This window comes from Tasmannia lanceolata, unplaced genomic scaffold (genome assembly GCF_043159265.1).
Source record: "Tasmannia lanceolata isolate RefF3 unplaced genomic scaffold, GAP_Taslan_0.1 ptg000018l, whole genome shotgun sequence".
NCBI classification, from domain to species: Eukaryota; Viridiplantae; Streptophyta; class Magnoliopsida; order Canellales; family Winteraceae; genus Tasmannia; species Tasmannia lanceolata.
This window is the reverse complement of record NW_027518695.1, coordinates 16,561,599-16,580,404: the sequence shown is the minus strand read 5'-3', so window position 1 is coordinate 16,580,404 and position 18,806 is coordinate 16,561,599. Positions and strand designations below refer to the sequence as shown.

Genomic DNA, 18,806 nt, shown 5'->3' with positions numbered 1-18,806 from the left:
CCCATGGGAGATAGTATATTAACCCGTCTCAACCTTTTTGACTTTCCAATCTGGGACTACAAGTCCTTTCTTCCCACAACTCCTCTTCATTTTTTTCAAAAGCTCACTTTTTCTAAAATAAAAGCCTTTATTTTAAAAATTATTTTTCAAAATCCACTTTAGTTTGAAAATATCTCACATATTCTTGGGTTGTTAATGGGCCGGATTCAAGTTGGGCCTAGAGAACGGTTAGGATCGAAATGATCAGGTTAGAATTAGGGGTGCTAAAGCAAATAAAAAGAAATGAAATCAAACACAAAGCTGCAATTTTGCATGGTTCGGAAACACCTATGTCTATGAAGAAGATAAAGCTTTTTCTTTTTCTTTTCTGTCCACTCTCTGTTTTGTTACACGGTTTTTTTTTTTTTTTTTTTTTCAATATGCTATATAGATGGTTGAGATAAAATAGGAAAAGATAACATCTAAATCAACAAATTTCGCCTAAGTTAGTTGTAGCTTGTCCCTTGGGTGATTGAAGCATATCTCTTCAAGAGACGTGCTCCTTTTGCAACACTCCCCCTCAAGTTGGTGCGAATATATCAATGGAGCCCAACTTGAACAAAATTTGATGAAAGTGGTTCTTTCCAATTGCCTTGTGAAGATATTGGCAAGCTGATATGACAATCAACCTCAATGTGCTTCATGCACTCATGAAAAATTGGATTTGAAGCGATGTGAAGAGCAGCTTGGTTATCACATAACATCTTAATCAGATGATTCATTGAAAACCCCAAGTCTTGTTAAAGAAACTTTAACCAAAGGAGCTCGCTTGAAGTTGCTGTTGCCATTGCCTTGTATTCAGCTTCGGCACTTGACCTTGATACAATATTTTGTTTTTTTACTATTCCAAGTAACCAAGTTTCCGCCAACCATGGTAAAATACCCTATAGTAGATCGTCTATCTGCCGTGCTTCAGCCCAATTAGCATCTGAGTAACCTGCAATGTTAACGTGACCATTTGGCTTCATCCATATACCCCTACTAGGGATGCTTTAAGATATCTGAGAATTCTTTCAACGGCTTCCATATGACACGTTCTAGAAGCACGCATGAATTAACTTACCTACTCACAGTGTACATAATGTCAGGCATGGTTATAGTCAAGTAAATTAATTTTCCAACAAGTCTTTGATAACAGTTAGCATCTTCAAGAGGTTCTCCATCATGGGAATTAAGTTTTCTATTAGGGTCGATAGGTTTTCCAATCTCCTTTAGTAGATCCAAAACATACTTTCGTTGAGTAATAAAAAGCCCTTTACTAGAATAAGGAACTTTGATTCCAAGAAAGTATTTAAGGTGCCAAGGTCTTTGAAGTCAAATCTTTTCTTAAGATGAAGTTTGAGTTTAGCAATTCCTTCATTGTCGTCACCAATGATGACAATATGATCAATGTAAATAAGAACAACTATAGTACTTGTGCATCCCTTTTTAACGAATAAGAAAGAGTCATCGCTACTTATTCGAAACCCAATACTTTTTTTTGGGTAAGTAATTGGGGTTAGGCAAGACCCCAACCAGATGCATTAAAATAAGGAAATGTACAAGAGTTAAGGAGGCTCAAAGGCCAGCAAAAAGGGAACAAGCTCCCAACAATACAAAAGCCAATAAATCAAAAGAGCAGCAAAATAATAGCTAACAATGTGGTCTATCAGCCTGACTACCTCAGAGGAGGAGAACAAGCTATTCAGCAAGCACACAATGAAACAGGAGAGCCACAACATTATTTTCGAGGGTAAAGGACTCCCAGGGAATCTTCCATAGCAATGTCAAGGAGGGGTTTGGGAAGAAGATGCACAGGAATGTTCTCCCCCTTGATCGGGCAATCTATCTTGGAAAGGAAGTCGGCACCACGGTTGGCTTCTCTCCAAACATGTGAAACTTCCCAGTGCTCCATAGTGGATAGCAGGGATTGAATGTTGTAGAGAGTCTGCAACTTTTTCAACTTTTTCGAAGGGCACTCTGATTTGCCATTAATGATATTGACCGCTAACAGGGAATCATATTCAATCCACACACTATACAGGTTGTGAGTTATGAAAGCTTTAAACCATAATGTATGGCTTCTAACTCAAGTTCCTGGATGGGACTAGGATCAGAATTAATGGAGAAAGCAGATGTAATCTTGCTGGAGCCTTCTCTAATTAATCCTCCTAAACCTCCCTCATCATCAGAAAGAGATGCGTCTATGTTAAGCTTAGCAAGGTGGGTGGCTGGAGGGACCCAAGAACATAACTTAGCTGGTTTTGTGGCATTGAAACAGGAGAGGTGAAGATTACTGGCTAGGCATTTCCCTCTGAAAGATGGAGCTTCATCAAGATGAAGGTGGATACATCTGGTTCTAATGGAGAAGAGAATATCAGAGAGAATACTCTACTTGTGAGTGGATTTCAATTCGTGAATTCGAGGATTCCTTTCGAGCCATATATGGTAAATGGCTGCATTGAAAGCAATTCTGAGAGCGGTGGCAGCTTGTAGCTTACCTTTGAAGTTATTCCTTATCCAGTCCTCTTCATCTTTTAGCGAAACCCAATACTTAATAATGCTGAAGATAGTTTCGCATACCATGCCCTAGGAGACCGTTTTAAGCCATACAAAGCCTTCTTTAATTTGCACACAAGATCATTCTTCTTTTGCCTGGGATGTCCTAGGGAAAGATTTATATAAACCTCATCTTCTAGGTCACCACGTAGGAAAGCATTTTTAACATCCATCTGGTATGGAGGCCACATAGAATTAACTGCTACATGAGTACACGAACAATATTCATTTTTGCAACAGGAGCAAAGGTCTCCTTATAGTCCACTCCATAGGTTTGAGCAAAATCCCTTAGCAACTAATCTTGCTTTGTGCCTTTCAATGGAGCCATCTGTGGTACCCGATCCCGCGAGAGGGGTGTGGGCGCGAGCCGCCGCGCGCTCTCTCTTGGTCTCTCGTAACCACGCGATTGGCGTGTGCATTTTATGATTGATTTGAATTCATCTTTCATGTGAACTTGGGATCACTAAGGCAACCCGAATTCCACACGAAAGAAAATGACAGAGTCGCCACCTAGATGTGGGATCTAGGACCCATAATTGACCAGAAATCTAGACTCGCTACCTGGTTACGAGAATGGAAGGTATGGGGATTTATCCACCACATGCACCATTCCTGCCCGATAATCGGTCTTCGATTCCAAAAGCTAACTCTTTTGAATTTATTTTAAATGGCTCATTCAACTCTATGTTTATGTGCGAACTAAGTGACATGCATCCTAGAATTCTAATTTCAATGGAAAGTCCTAAGTGATTTGATTAAGCATTTACAAGAATATTAATATACAAAACACCACAATTTGTTTGTGGTGCCGACTCGCGGGTGGTATGCCATCAGACATCCAAGCTGCCTACGTACCCAAGCCTCACTGGGATCAGAGTCGACGTAGTTCGGTGCACCTAAGCTAAGCTACTTATGCCTAACTCAACTAGGACACCGACCTAGACGGGATTGACTGTTTCAACAGTTTTAGGAGAAGTTATTTAATTCAAGTTGAGGATTTTATTATCTTAGGATTTCATCTAAGATGCTATATGATTCTCATCTAAATGCAAATGGTCCCTTAGACTAATGCAGGTTTGCCTACATCCTAGTTTACTAGGCTTGTCCTAGGGAAAGATTGGGTGACTAGTGTAACTAGACCTATGGCACGGTTGCTATACATAGCAAACGTCCGTGATGAGGCTGGACTCCTAACTCTAGGACTCCCTAAAACCTAAGACTCCCTAAAACTTAGGACACGACACGACACCGGTGTTCCTAAATTGGGCTCTAAGGGTCCTTACGACGGAAACCGTAATCCAACGGTTCCGAGAGACACGAGGTGAATCGATTTCAGTTCTTGAGGTTAGTGAAAAAAGGGATGGAAGAGATGATGAAATAGTGTGAGGGAATGAGAAAGATAGAGAAAGGTGCGACTGAACTTGGGAGTGCCAAATTGCCTACGTACCCCGTGATGGGGATCAAGCCACACGTAGTTCCACTGGGGGGGTTACTTGGATTTTGGAAAACAGAATTGGTATTTGGATCAGGAATCGGGTTTGTATTTGAGCATTGGACTTGAGATTCAGAAACATTGATTTATCAATGGGATTTTGGAATTGGGAATTTGCATCAAAGAATTGAGCATATAGGAATCATCAAGGGTTTGAACTTTGGGAATTCAAAATGGGCGGGCTTATGAGATTCGGCCAAATGGATTCAGACATGCGACTCAGATTGTGTTGGGATATGACTTGGTTAGGCAAAAGGGAGGAAGTTCTATTAGGTGTAAACGGGCATTAGTAGAATAGGGGAATGACTCGGTTGTGACATGGAAGGCCGCCACTTGGTCGAATGCGACTCGGTTGCATTGGGATGGGTTGATTAAGGAATTGGATTGAGTCAACTAAGGGGAGAGTCCAATCGGTTAAAGAGGTTGAGCATACTCGACTAGAGAGTTGGGTCAACTCGACTAGGGAGGTTGGCTAGAGTTGACTCAGTTGAGCTGGGTTGGGATCCCACTTGGTTGGATTGTATTGGGGCGATTTGACTTAAGCTGCAGGTGGCCTGGCTGGGTTAGATTTAATGTAACCAGATTTATGGATAAATGGTGTGCCTCAGTGAGTGGACAAAGGTATGGCTTGGGCTGATGTGACTCGGTTATAGGGTTTAAGGCTTATGGGTAGGAGGTTTAGTGAGTTGGGTCTAAGTTAGGAGCAAACCCGAGACTAGCCATGGTCTAACCAGGAGGAAGCAGGGTACAAACCAGGGTGCGGACCAGGGTGCACCAGGGTGCGAACCAGCAGGGAACCAGGGTGCGAACCAGCAGGGAACCAGGGTGCGAACCAGCAGGGGAACCAGGGTGCAACCAGCAGGGAACCTGGGTGCAACCAGCAGCGAACCTGGGTGCAACCAGGGTCTAACCAGAGTGCGAACCAGCAGGGAACCAGGGTGCGAACCAATATCGAACCAGGGTGCGAACCAGTAGGGAACCAGGGTGCAACCAGCAGGGAAGCAGGGTGCGAACCAGTAGGGAACCAGGGTGCGAACCAGTAGGGAACCAGGGTGCAACCAGCAGGGAACCAGGGTGCGAATCAGTAGGGAACCAGGGTGCAACCAGCATCGAACCTGGGTGCAACCAGCAGCGAACCTGGGTGCAACCAGGGTCTAACCAGAGGCTAACCAGGGGGAAAACAGACCCTACATGCTTCCTAACATGGTTTTTCTTTTAAAGTAAAAGATATGCATGAAAACAGACCCTACATAGAATTGAAATAAATGCCTACCTCTTTGGAAACCCACTTTGTGTTTGATTTTTCTTTGATGGTAATTCCTTGAAGATGATTCCTTGCTTGATAATGACTGCTTTTGATATATATCACCCAACGTATAAAATCACCCGATCCGGCAAGGATGGCCGAACCCTTGAAGAGATGAGGGAGAGGGATGAATTTTCTAAGAGAGGGGTTCTTTTTCTTCTTTTTCTTGGATGGTGGGATGAGAGGGTATTTATAGGAGAATGGGATAGGAGGTTAGGTGAGGTTAGGTGAGGTTAGGTAAGGTTAGGTGAGGTTAGGTGGTTAGGTGAGGTTAGGTGAGGTTAGGTGAGGTTTGGATGGTTAGGATGAGAGGAGAGGTTAGGTGAGGTTAGGTGAGGTTTGAATGGTTAGGATGAGAGGAGAGGTTAGGTGGTTTTGGATGGTTAGACCCAGGTCAAGATCTGCCATTGATCTAACGATTTACGGAAATCGGGTCTCGGAATGGAATCAGGGTTCGGGCTATGAAGTGACCCTATCTTATTTTGTCCCGATTGATGATCCGTAAAGTCAGATCAAGATATTAATGACCTAAAACATATATTAGGTTATTGTTGGTTAAAGTAAAGCAAAATGTGGGTGTCTACAGATGCCCCTCTTTGGTAGAGACGACGTAGTCATCGAATACCAAAGTTAAAATGACAGAACCATTTTGCGTAACTTTAATCGACAAAGGAACCCCCTAAACACAATGCAACCTAATATAATGCAAGACCTTAGATGAAATCCTAGAATTGGAATGCAATAAAACAAACCCGCTGCGGTGCCGCTGGCAACGAGAGAAATGGGATACCATTTTCAAATGGATTTTCGGAGGGAAAGGAATATCGCTTTTGAACAGCTTCAGAGGAAATGAGACGTCATTTTCAAATGGTCTCAGAGAGAATAATGGATGACTTTTGAAAGATTCTTAATGAAAATGCAGCATCATTTTTGAATGGGCTTGGGCAAGATAAAATACCGTATTTATACGGATTCCAAGGAAATGAGACATCATAGTTGTATGATGTTCAAAGGGTATAAGAGATCATTGTTGTATGGACTTGAAGAGAATGAAATACCGTATTTGTACGGATTCCAAGGAAATGAGACATCATAGTTGTATGATGTTCAAAGGGGATAAGAGACCATAGTTGTATGGACTCGAAGAGAATGAAATACCGTATTTGTACGGATTCCAAGGAAATGAGACATCATAGTTGTATGATGTTCAAAGGGTATAAGAGACCATAGTTGTATGGACTCGAAGAGAATGAAATACCGTATTTGTACGGATTCCAAGGAAATGAGACATCATAGTTGTATGATGTTCAAAGGGTATAAGAGACCATAGTTGTATGGACTCGAAGAGAATGAAATACCGTATTTGTAAGGATTCCAAGGAAATGAGACATCATAGTTGTATGATGTTCAAAGGGGATAAGAGATCAAAGTTGTATGGACTCGAAGAGAATGAAATACCGTATTTGTACGGATTCCAAGGAAATGAGACATCATAGTTGTATGATGTTCAAAGAGGATAAGAGACCATAGTTGTATGGACTTGAAGAGAATGAAATACCGTATTTGTACGGATTCCAAGGAAATGAGACATCATAGTTGTATGATGTTCAAAGGGGATAAGAGACCATAGTTGTATGGACTCGAAGAGAATGAAATACCGTATTTGTACGGATTCCAAGGAAATGAGACATCATAGTTGTATGATGTTCAAAGGGTATAAGAGACCATAGTTGTATGGACTCGAAGAGAATGAAATACCGTATTTGTAAGGATTCCAAGGAAATGAGACATCATAGTTGTATGATGTTCAAAGGGGATAAGAGACCATAGTTGTATGGACTCGAAGAGAATGAAATACCGTATTTGTACGGATTCCAAGGAAATGAGACATCATAGATGTATGATGTTCAAAGAGGATAAGAGACCATAGTTGTATGGACTCGAAGAAAAGAGGCACCGTTCACAAACGGGCTCAAGGAGAAGACAAGACCATTCACAAATGGATTCGAGAAATGAGGCACCGTTCACAAACGGGCTCAAGGAGAAGACAAGACCATTCACAAATGGACTCGAGAAATGAGGCACCGTTCACAAACGGGCTCAAAGAGGACACGAGACCATTCACAAATGGACTCAGAAAATGAGGCACCGTTCACAAACGGGCTCAAGGAGAAGATGAGACAATTCACAAATGGACTCAGAGAATGAGACACCTGTTCACAAACGGGTTCGAGGAGAAGACGAGACCATTCACAAATGGACTCGAGAAATGAGGCACCGTTCACAAACGGGCTCGAAGAATTTATGGATTTTTTTATGAACTTGAATTTGACGTAGGAATGGATTTTTATTTTTTTTTTTTAATTAAGGATTTGGATTTGATAAATTTTTTTATTTTTGGAAAATGAGGTACCGTCCGCAAACGGGCTCAAGGAGAAGATGAGACCATTCACAAATGGCCTCGAGAAAAGAGGCACCGTTCACAAACGGGCTCAAAGAGGACATGAGACCATTCACAAATGGACTCAGAGAATGAGAAACCTGTTCACAAACGGGTTCAAGGAGAAGACGAGACCATCCCCAAATGGCCTCGAGAAAAGAGGCACCGTTCACAAACGGGCTCAAAGAGGGCATGAGATTTTTCATGAACTTGAATTTGACGTAAGATTGGATTTGTTTGAATCGGGGATTGGTTTTGATGAATTTTTTATTTTTGGGAAATGAGGTACCGTCCGCAAACGGGCTCAAGGAGAAGACGAGACCATTCACAAACGGCCTCGAGAAATGAGGCACCTTTCACAGAAGGGCTCAAAGAGGACATGAGATTTTTCATGAACTTGAATTTGACGTAAGATTGGATTTGTTTGAATCGGGGATTGGATTTGATGAATTTTTATTTTTGGGAAATGAGGTACCGTCCGCAAACGGGCTCAAGGAGAAGACGAGACCATTCACAAATGGGCTCGAGAAATGAGGCACCGTTCACAAACGGGCTCGACGACACAAGATAGCTTTGATTGATGAATTCAACAATGAAAAATTTAGAGATTTTTATGAATTTGAATTTGACGTAGGATTGGATTTTTTGAATTGGGGATTGGATTTGATGAATTTTTGATTTTTTGAGAAATGAGGCACCGTCCACAAACGGGCTCAAGGAGGACATGAGACCATTCATAAATGAACTCAGAAAATGAGGCACCGTTCACAAATGGGCTCAAGGAGAAGACGAAACCATTCACAAATGGACTCGAGAGATGAGGCACCGTTCACAAACGGGCTCAAGGAGAAGACGAGGCCATTTGCAAATGGGCTCGAGAAAAGAGGTACCGTTCACAAACGGGCTCGAAGAATTTAGAGATTTTCCATGAACTTGAATTTGACGTAAGATTGGATTTGATGAATTTTTTATTTTTTTGAACTCAATGAAATCGGGGATATTATGGATCGTGCCCGACAAAGATGTTGGAAACTAGGACTTTGACGAATGATGAAACGGCAAACCTTTGGAACGAAGAACCATTACTAGCAAGAATGGATTAGGAACATTTTTATGAAACTTCAACAAGATTTTTCTCAAAGAGACTGCTGGTCTTGTCTTCTGGGGATTTTGATAACTGAAACCTTGAACAAGACATTTGAGATTGGTAATTTAGAACAACGACTCTCTTGGATATTAACATGGAAAAGCGGGATCTGCTTCTTGACAGGTGTTTAGATAAACATTTCTTGACCAGGATAACTAACCGGAAGGGAATTATGAATTTGAATGGTTCATCTTTCTGAGAAATTGGCTCAACCACCATTGCATCTGAGGTTCTTCCAAGCTTAAGGTGCCTTCCTGGGGTATGATCTTTTCACGGAAGCTGGGCTTTCTGATGTTTCTACTTCTGAACTCTTCTGAGTTGATCTTCTTTGAAATGTAGCTGTTTGACTAGATTCTCGAACCCTTTCAGGTATAATTGCAGGGAGCTGCCTAGGCCGGGCCTCTTTCACCAAGACAGTTACATCATTTGGACATAGGAACGACGATTGACTCTTTCTAAAGAGAAAACTTAGATGAAAGGCACTACTCAAAGGATTGAGCAGCCCTGAAGGAGTGAACTTAGAATAACAAAGATTGACTGACTATACTGACAAACACAGTGATGCTTCTGACTTAGTTAACGTTTTATTTGGTAAATCTATCATTTCAAGGAATTTTTTTTTTTTTTTTTTTTTTTTTTGAAATCGTAAACACTGGACTTCTTCCTCGAAACAGTAATGCCTCAAGAATTTAATTACGACCCCTAAGATTGCTTAGCTTCAATGCCCCCAGTTTTGAGGATATCACTTGAATTTGCTTGAACTTCAGTTGATCTTCAGTCTTGATACCGGCTGTTGCCTTCTTATACTGATTCTCTTACCGTGACCAAGTCATCTCTTCAGGGTTTTTAACTTGGCGGACCGCGCTAGCCTTAACTTTTGCCTGAACCACCTTTCTAGGTTTTCGATCCAGCAGGCTATCCCCTTAGCTTTTGCCTAAGCCGCCCTTTCGGGTTTTCAACTTAGCAGGGGAATGATCTTAAATTTTGCCTAGACCGCCCTTTCAGGTTTTCAGTCTAGCAGATCTTCAAACTCCGTTATTTTTCTTATTCATCATCATTTCATTTTTTTATTGTATCTCAGGACCTAGCTCATTAGTTCTGAACACCAGAAGGACTTTTATAGGTAGGATAGGGCTTTTCAAAGAATGGCTTAAGGCTCAACAAAGATTTCGACCGAACCTGTGAACAGGTCGTCTACATATCCCAAGGTAGGAATCAGGTCGTGTGTAGTTCAGGGCGAATGCCCCTAGTTTGAAGATAAATTGTTTGATTTTTTTTTCCTTTTTTCTTTTCTTTCTGGAACAATTAACTTCTCTTCTTTTGGAACTCGTCCCTCTCTTTTTTTTTTTTGAAAGGATTGAATTTCTTTTCCTTTTTGAATCGACCGAACTCGGTTCAACCGAGTTGCCTACGTACCCCAGTATAGGGATCAGGTCTCGCGTAGTTCGGGGGAATGCCCCAAGTTTGATGGGTTTTCAAGAAAATTTGATTTAGGCTCGAAGGGTTTGCAAATCGGTATTCTTTTGACATTGGGTTTTGATTTTGGGATTTAATCGGCCAAAGGAGGCCTTTCGATGTTCAGATTGGGAATCGATCTAGGTTACTAGAGTCTGTCTGGTACTGATTATTTATTTCTTTTTTTTCTCTTTTTTTTTTTTTTTTTTCACGGAGTTTGACGGCATTTCCAGGTAAGATAATGGATTTTCTTCTTTCAAGATTCTAATGCGTGCTTTCGGCTTTCATAGAGCGAAACTTGTTCCTTGACATCCTCCATCTATGGATTTGTAACTCTTGATATCTGATGACCACTTTTCAATACTTGCTCTTGAACTTCTTATCTTGAATTTGTTGGCTTCATGTTATGAATTTGAGAACCAAGGTCATTGATTGGAAATATGAAAGTTATTTCCACTCTATGCCCCTTGCATAGCATATGATATTCACTTCATTTTTTCTTGAACCTTCTATCTGGGTCTTTCTCTTGACATTAATGGTAACGCTTACGGGACCATCTTTTTATCCTCAAAACGGGTTTACCAATTCTTCACACTCTTCAGAGGGTAATGTATTTTCAATCGGCATTTATTGGATCAAGGTTTCAGTGCCAGTGTTTACCACTTCAATTTCATCTTTGAAAGGCTGAGATTGGCGCTCCTCCTCTTGTTCAAGTAATCGTTGTGACTCAAGTGGAGTTTCGTCAATTTTGTTCTCATTTGAGGAGGGAGTCTTATTTTAAGATCAGAAGCACACTTAAGAAATAGACACAAGTGAACTATTGGAACTGAAACTTTATTTAAAGAAAAAGATACTACATCTGACAACCTATCCTGAACATGTTCAGGATTCACAACTCTAAAAGAAAAACAAAAGATAACTTGCCTAGACTAGGCATTAACCTAGAACTGTAGAACCGGACTCAACAATTGTACTGACCATGATGGCTGACTCAAAATAAAATAGTAAACGACTAAAACTTTAACTGCCGCAACTGTCTAGCTTCGGAGGCTCGGTGAAAGCTGGCTCATAAATGGTACTTTCAACTTTGGATTCGCAACCGGACCTGTGCCCCTTTGAACCTTCAGTTATTTAAGCATTGCGAACGGCTGGCGGCAGTACTGCATGATTCGGTAATAGGTTATTGGTAGCAACGGGACTTGGCTCAAACACAAGGCTTTTATTGTCGAGCAACCTCTGGATTCTGAATTTTAAGGCAATGCAATTATCAGTGAGATGGCCAGAATTTCTATGGTATTCGCAGTGTTGATCTGTTCGCCAATTTGCTGGTAAAGGATTAGGAAGAGCCCTAATGTCGGGCAGGATTATGCGACCTGAAGCTAGACACTCCTTGAGTATCTCAGATGGCGGAAGAGGGAGAGGGGTAAATTCTGTCTGGGCCTGTGGCCGAGGTGCGACAGCAAGTTGGGTATAATCCATCACCATGGGGTTCTGAGGTTTTGAAGGCTGAGGCTTGGAGCGGGAAAGGTTATTAATTTCAGCTGATGGAGGCTTCCTGAATTCTCTGGTATTCGGGTTACTTCGGTTGAACATACCTTGAGCCATAGCCTCCTCTATTTGGGTGCCTGCCACGATAAAGTGTTTGAAGTCCGGATAATACTGCAACGACATGTGATACTGGAGCTGGGGGGAAATATTTTTCATGATTATTTGGACCTGCTCTTCCTCAGAAGGGCGCTCCATCATCTGCGTTGCTGTTCTCCTCCATCTTTTCACAAAAATTAGGAAGGACTCCCTCGAGTCTTGCTTGGTCCTTTCCAAATCCTTTCTAGTGATTTCTGTACCATCATCATATTTGAACTGCCTGATGAATTGCTCGCCGATATCCTTCCATTTCTTGTAACGAGTCTTGTCCAAGACCATGAACCACCTCCTGGCAACCTTGGTCAGGGAAACCGGGAACAATTGAGCCATTTGCTCAGAAGATAAGCCTTGAGGCTGACACATGATGGTGAACATTTGCAAATGTGTGATTGGACAACCCACACCATCATATTTATCAAAGTCCGGCATTTGAAAATTGGCTGGGAGACGGATTTCTGGGAACAGTGTGAGATCACTCGGATTGAAACCACCTTGGTCTTGAAACTGAATGTCCTGAACCTTCCTGGTAAGACTTTCTAATTTCTCCATAACTACTTTATCAACCATGGACTGAGAAGGCCTGCTGCGATTTTCGCTGTACTGCTCTTTTTCAAAATCTTCTTCAGTTTTGTCAGGGATAGGAATGAACACTGGCTGGGCAGGTGCGGCTGAAGTAACTGTATGGTGCATGGACCCTTTATCTTTGGACAACGATGGCCCCAACTTTTCAGAAAGCTGGGCCTTGATAACTCGGTTCTCTTCTTTGAGTTCTTGAAGCTGCTGGAGAATCAAGGTAAGAGTATCGATAATGGCAGCGGGTGGAAGACCATCTTGGTTGTCTGCCATTGGCGAAGATGAGGTTGAGAAAGAAGGAGATGCTGGGATTCTCAGGGAAGGTGGCGGAGAGACAGATTTTCTCTTTAACCGTGAAGAAATCCGAACCCAAGGAGTAGCAGGGTTAGCTATGGTGTTTACTGCTCTGTCATGGAAATAATGAACACGAGGTATATGAGCTTGACATTCATGGAGTGTTTCTTCTCAATGACTGAAAAATATTACACATTTAAGCAAGTAATTGGGATAATAGAATGAATCCTAAAGGACCAAGACATGACAATGATGACAGATTCGCATAGGGGAATGCCCTTAGTTCAAGGATTATGAGAGTAAACTCTGAAGGATTTAGCAGAAATATTCTTGAAAAAGGTAGCCCCTAGAGGAGGAAGAGATCAAGGGTACAGGCAAGATTGGATCATCAAGATTGCACGATCAAATGATTGAGACACAATTTCCGCCAATGAAGACACAATCGAATCCCACAAAAGACGAATGATAGACACATGATCAAAAGATGAGATTGCATAGGATTACTTTCAACGGATAGATCATGAATGACTAATCCTATGAGATCTTTGGAAATGATGGGATTTATATCCTAACCCCAAAGGGAAAGTTTTTATTCTTCACACATTTTATCAGTGTTACCTGAAGGCATCAACCCTAATCCTAATCTAGCGGAGTGGAGATAGGATCTCAACTCATGACTTTGTTTGTGTACCTAGGACCGATCGTAGCCATTGGAAGATGGACTACGGTCTAATCTAGACACAAATGGGTAGGATATCCTAAACTAGGCTCACACATGTGATGCACATGTGTTCGTATACTACATGCATGTGTGGGTTAATCTAGGGGTAAGGCCAAGAGTTCCCTTAGCGCGAATCCATGTTCGATATACTGTACCAGTGTCCGGCGTATCAGTACGTGAACAATAGATCCGTTTACGCACCATAAAGGTACTAGGCTAAGGGTGGAATGCTTCTCTAGCACAGAGGCACCAGGTGATGAAATCCCAGTCAACCATGCTAGATAACACTCCGGGTTCCTAAAATAGGACGTGTGTGAATGTGAGATGCAAGGGTTTAGATGCAAGTGATGTAAGTGTGTGCAATAAGTTCGCGCAATCTATGATGCCTTCAGGTTTTGTTAAATTAAGTTCGAGTAAAATGTGATGAGAGAAAATAAAACAAGACAAACTAATCTAACAAGTATAGAGTTTTTATGAGCCAGTTAAATTAAATTCAAATGAATTATCTTTTGAAATTTTAATGAAGTTAGGTGGTCCCCAGCAGAGTCGCCAGACTGTGGTACCCGATCCCGCGAGAGGGGTGTGGGCGCGAGCCGCCGCGCGCTCTCTCTTGGTCTCTCGTAACCACGCGATTGGCGTGTGCATTTTATGATTGATTTGAATTCATCTTTCATGTGAACTTGGGATCACTAAGGCAACCCGAATTCCACACGAAAGAAAATGACAGAGTCGCCACCTAGATGTGGGATCTAGGACCCATAATTGACCAGAAATCTAGACTCGCTACCTGGTTACGAGAATGGAAGGTATGGGGATTTATCCACCACATGCACCATTCCTGCCCGATAATCGGTCTTCGATTCCAAAAGCTAACTCTTTTGAATTTATTTTAAATGGCTCATTCAACTCTATGTTTATGTGCGAACTAAGTGACATGCATCCTAGAATTCTAATTTCAATGGAAAGTCCTAAGTGATTTGATTAAGCATTTACAAGAATATTAATATACAAAACACCACAATTTGTTTGTGGTGCCGACTCGCGGGTGGTATGCCATCAGACATCCAAGCTGCCTACGTACCCAAGCCTCACTGGGATCAGAGTCGACGTAGTTCGGTGCACCTAAGCTAAGCTACTTATGCCTAACTCAACTAGGACACCGACCTAGACGGGATTGACTGTTTCAACAGTTTTAGGAGAAGTTATTTAATTCAAGTTGAGGATTTTATTATCTTAGGATTTCATCTAAGATGCTATATGATTCTCATCTAAATGCAAATGGTCCCTTAGACTAATGCAGGTTTGCCTACATCCTAGTTTACTAGGCTTGTCCTAGGGAAAGATTGGGTGACTAGTGTAACTAGACCTATGGCACGGTTGCTATACATAGCAAACGTCCGTGATGAGGCTGGACTCCTAACTCTAGGACTCCCTAAAACCTAAGACTCCCTAAAACTTAGGACACGACACGACACCGGTGTTCCTAAATTGGGCTCTAAGGGTCCTTACGACGGAAACCGTAATCCAACGGTTCCGAGAGACACGAGGTGAATCGATTTCAGTTCTTGAGGTTAGTGAAAAAAGGGATGGAAGAGATGATGAAATAGTGTGAGGGAATGAGAAAGATAGAGAAAGGTGCGACTGAACTTGGGAGTGCCAAATTGCCTACGTACCCCGTGATGGGGATCAAGCCACACGTAGTTCCACTGGGGGGGTTACTTGGATTTTGGAAAACAGAATTGGTATTTGGATCAGGAATCGGGTTTGTATTTGAGCATTGGACTTGAGATTCAGAAACATTGATTTATCAATGGGATTTTGGAATTGGGAATTTGCATCAAAGAATTGAGCATATAGGAATCATCAAGGGTTTGAACTTTGGGAATTCAAAATGGGCGGGCTTATGAGATTCGGCCAAATGGATTCAGACATGCGACTCAGATTGTGTTGGGATATGACTTGGTTAGGCAAAAGGGAGGAAGTTCTATTAGGTGTAAACGGGCATTAGTAGAATAGGGGAATGACTCGGTTGTGACATGGAAGGCCGCCACTTGGTCGAATGCGACTCGGTTGCATTGGGATGGGTTGATTAAGGAATTGGATTGAGTCAACTAAGGGGAGAGTCCAATCGGTTAAAGAGGTTGAGCATACTCGACTAGAGAGTTGGGTCAACTCGACTAGGGAGGTTGGCTAGAGTTGACTCAGTTGAGCTGGGTTGGGATCCCACTTGGTTGGATTGTATTGGGGCGATTTGACTTAAGCTGCAGGTGGCCTGGCTGGGTTAGATTTAATGTAACCAGATTTATGGATAAATGGTGTGCCTCAGTGAGTGGACAAAGGTATGGCTTGGGCTGATGTGACTCGGTTATAGGGTTTAAGGCTTATGGGTAGGAGGTTTAGTGAGTTGGGTCTAAGTTAGGAGCAAACCCGAGACTAGCCATGGTCTAACCAGGAGGAAGCAGGGTACAAACCAGGGTGCGGACCAGGGTGCACCAGGGTGCGAACCAGCAGGGAACCAGGGTGCGAACCAGCAGGGAACCAGGGTGCGAACCAGCAGGGGAACCAGGGTGCAACCAGCAGGGAACCTGGGTGCAACCAGCAGCGAACCTGGGTGCAACCAGGGTCTAACCAGAGTGCGAACCAGCAGGGAACCAGGGTGCGAACCAATATCGAACCAGGGTGCGAACCAGTAGGGAACCAGGGTGCAACCAGCAGGGAAGCAGGGTGCGAACCAGTAGGGAACCAGGGTGCGAACCAGTAGGGAACCAGGGTGCAACCAGCAGGGAACCAGGGTGCGAATCAGTAGGGAACCAGGGTGCAACCAGCATCGAACCTGGGTGCAACCAGCAGCGAACCTGGGTGCAACCAGGGTCTAACCAGAGGCTAACCAGGGGGAAAACAGACCCTACATGCTTCCTAACATGGTTTTTCTTTTAAAGTAAAAGATATGCATGAAAACAGACCCTACATAGAATTGAAATAAATGCCTACCTCTTTGGAAACCCACTTTGTGTTTGATTTTTCTTTGATGGTAATTCCTTGAAGATGATTCCTTGCTTGATAATGACTGCTTTTGATATATATCACCCAACGTATAAAATCACCCGATCCGGCAAGGATGGCCGAACCCTTGAAGAGATGAGGGAGAGGGATGAATTTTCTAAGAGAGGGGTTCTTTTTCTTCTTTTTCTTGGATGGTGGGATGAGAGGGTATTTATAGGAGAATGGGATAGGAGGTTAGGTGAGGTTAGGTGAGGTTAGGTAAGGTTAGGTGAGGTTAGGTGGTTAGGTGAGGTTAGGTGAGGTTAGGTGAGGTTTGGATGGTTAGGATGAGAGGAGAGGTTAGGTGAGGTTTGGATGGTTAGGATGAGAGGAGAGGTTAGGTGGTTTTGGATGGTTAGACCCAGGTCAAGATCTGCCATTGATCTAACGATTTACGGAAATCGGGTCTCGGAATGGAATCAGGGTTCGGGCTATGAAGTGACCCTATCTTATTTTGTCCCGATTGATGATCCGTAAAGTCAGATCAAGATATTAATGACCTAAAACATATATTAGGTTATTGTTGGTTAAAGTAAAGCAAAATGTGGGTGTCTACACCATCACTATTATATTTTGTTATAAAAACCCATTTTGTTGCAAATGGAGCACGTTCCTTAAAGAGATGTGCTCACGTCATCGAAGTTGGTTGTAGCTTATCCCTTGGGTGACGTAAGCACATCTCTTTAAAAGACTTGCTCCTTTTGCAACAGGTGCAATTTGGGTCGAGTCATGTTCACCTTTTGCTAAAAATGAATACAATAAACCCGAACCCGGCACATGTTTATGGTAGGATTAGGGTTTGGATTCGAACTGAGTAAAATTCGGGACCATTCGAGTGGGGATTAGGTAGCAAGACCACGGCTGGGATGGCATCTAGCTGCAAGGTCTGGTTCACTTGCACTTCTTAATACTTCCTTAGAGTCTTGTAGTCATTTTCTCTTGTTCTTACTGTTTTGTGTTCTAACCAAATTGTCTCGGTAAAAATGGCTTGTCTTCTCAGGTTTGGTTTCTCAACTGCATTTTTTAATGGAAACAAACATCTTTCACTTTCAACTATATATAGCTTGCATTCACATAACTACTTCAACCGTAAGAAACACAAACCATTACAATTTCAACTGTTTTTTAGGTGTGAGAACCCAGACTTTTATTCTGTCAGGGAAGTGATATGTTCGCCCTTTTGTTTTTTAGTATGACTACTCGTTTACACTAGAGGGGGCTGTCCCAAATAAAAAGAGGGGCGAATAAATATATTATTTCCCTTTCTGTTATGGCAACCCATTATCTCCATATTTGCTTTCCTGCATTCAAGCTGGAATCCTCTTTTACTTGCATGCTTGTCACACTGCAAGATATGGTTGTTTTCACTCAAATTAAAAGGCTTGAAAATCACGTCTGTGTTTTAATCCAGCATTAAAAGTTGGCCATGAAGGATAGGGGTGTCGGTGGACGCATGGTTTAAAATTTTGGCCGAAATCCGTCAGTGGGGACCGAAACCGAAATTTGGCGAAATTTCGGATTTCGCCCTTTACCGAAATTTTGATTTAATGTCATTTTATTTTAAAAAAAAATTGTTACAAAATTTCGGCCGAAATTTGGGAAATTCCGTCTGAAATTTCAAACTGAAATACCAAATTTCGGCCCAAAATTTCTGATTTCGGTGGGGTCCGAAACCGAAATTTAAAACCTTGGGTGGACGCAGGCGGTCATCTAGATCCAAATGTTAATGGACAAGATTTGTGCACAACAATTGGATACAAACCGTGTCTATTGGACCTATATCCTAATGTTCAAAATAATTTGGAATCTTGAACCTGACTTAGCCACAAAATGCAGATAGTGTATTAAATCCAAATGGAGAGAGCCCACATAGGATTTTTTTCATTTATTTGTTCCTATTCACGAAGAGTATTTTTGTAACATTTAAAATCCCTGCTCAAAACAACAAATAACATTTTATTTTCTCGCTTTTCATTTCTACGAGGATTCTCTTCTCGCTTGAGTTTCTTCCATATACTCTTCCTTAGCTCTAAGCTATATGTGCAACCTAAGTAGGAGGACCTAGGACACTTCAATCGGCGGTCCGATTTGAAATGGATCGTGACCGAAACTAAA

At 42.1% G+C, this 18,806-nt stretch overlaps 1 protein-coding gene across 1 annotated transcript; it reads right to left on the bottom strand.

Annotated features, from left to right (window-relative positions):
- Positions 1-1,759: 1,759 nt before the first annotated feature.
- Positions 1,760-16,998, bottom strand: LOC143850102 (uncharacterized). The gene is made up of 4 exons (XM_077359408.1): positions 16,641-16,998; positions 12,013-13,035; positions 2,602-2,779; positions 1,760-2,054 (listed from the first exon to the last, which is right to left on the bottom strand). Exons 2-4 carry the CDS (start codon positions 12,905-12,907, stop codon positions 1,760-1,762), a joined length of 1,368 nt encoding a protein of 455 aa, XP_077215523.1. The 5' UTR covers positions 12,908-13,035; positions 16,641-16,998.
- Positions 16,999-18,806: the final 1,808 nt, after the last annotated feature.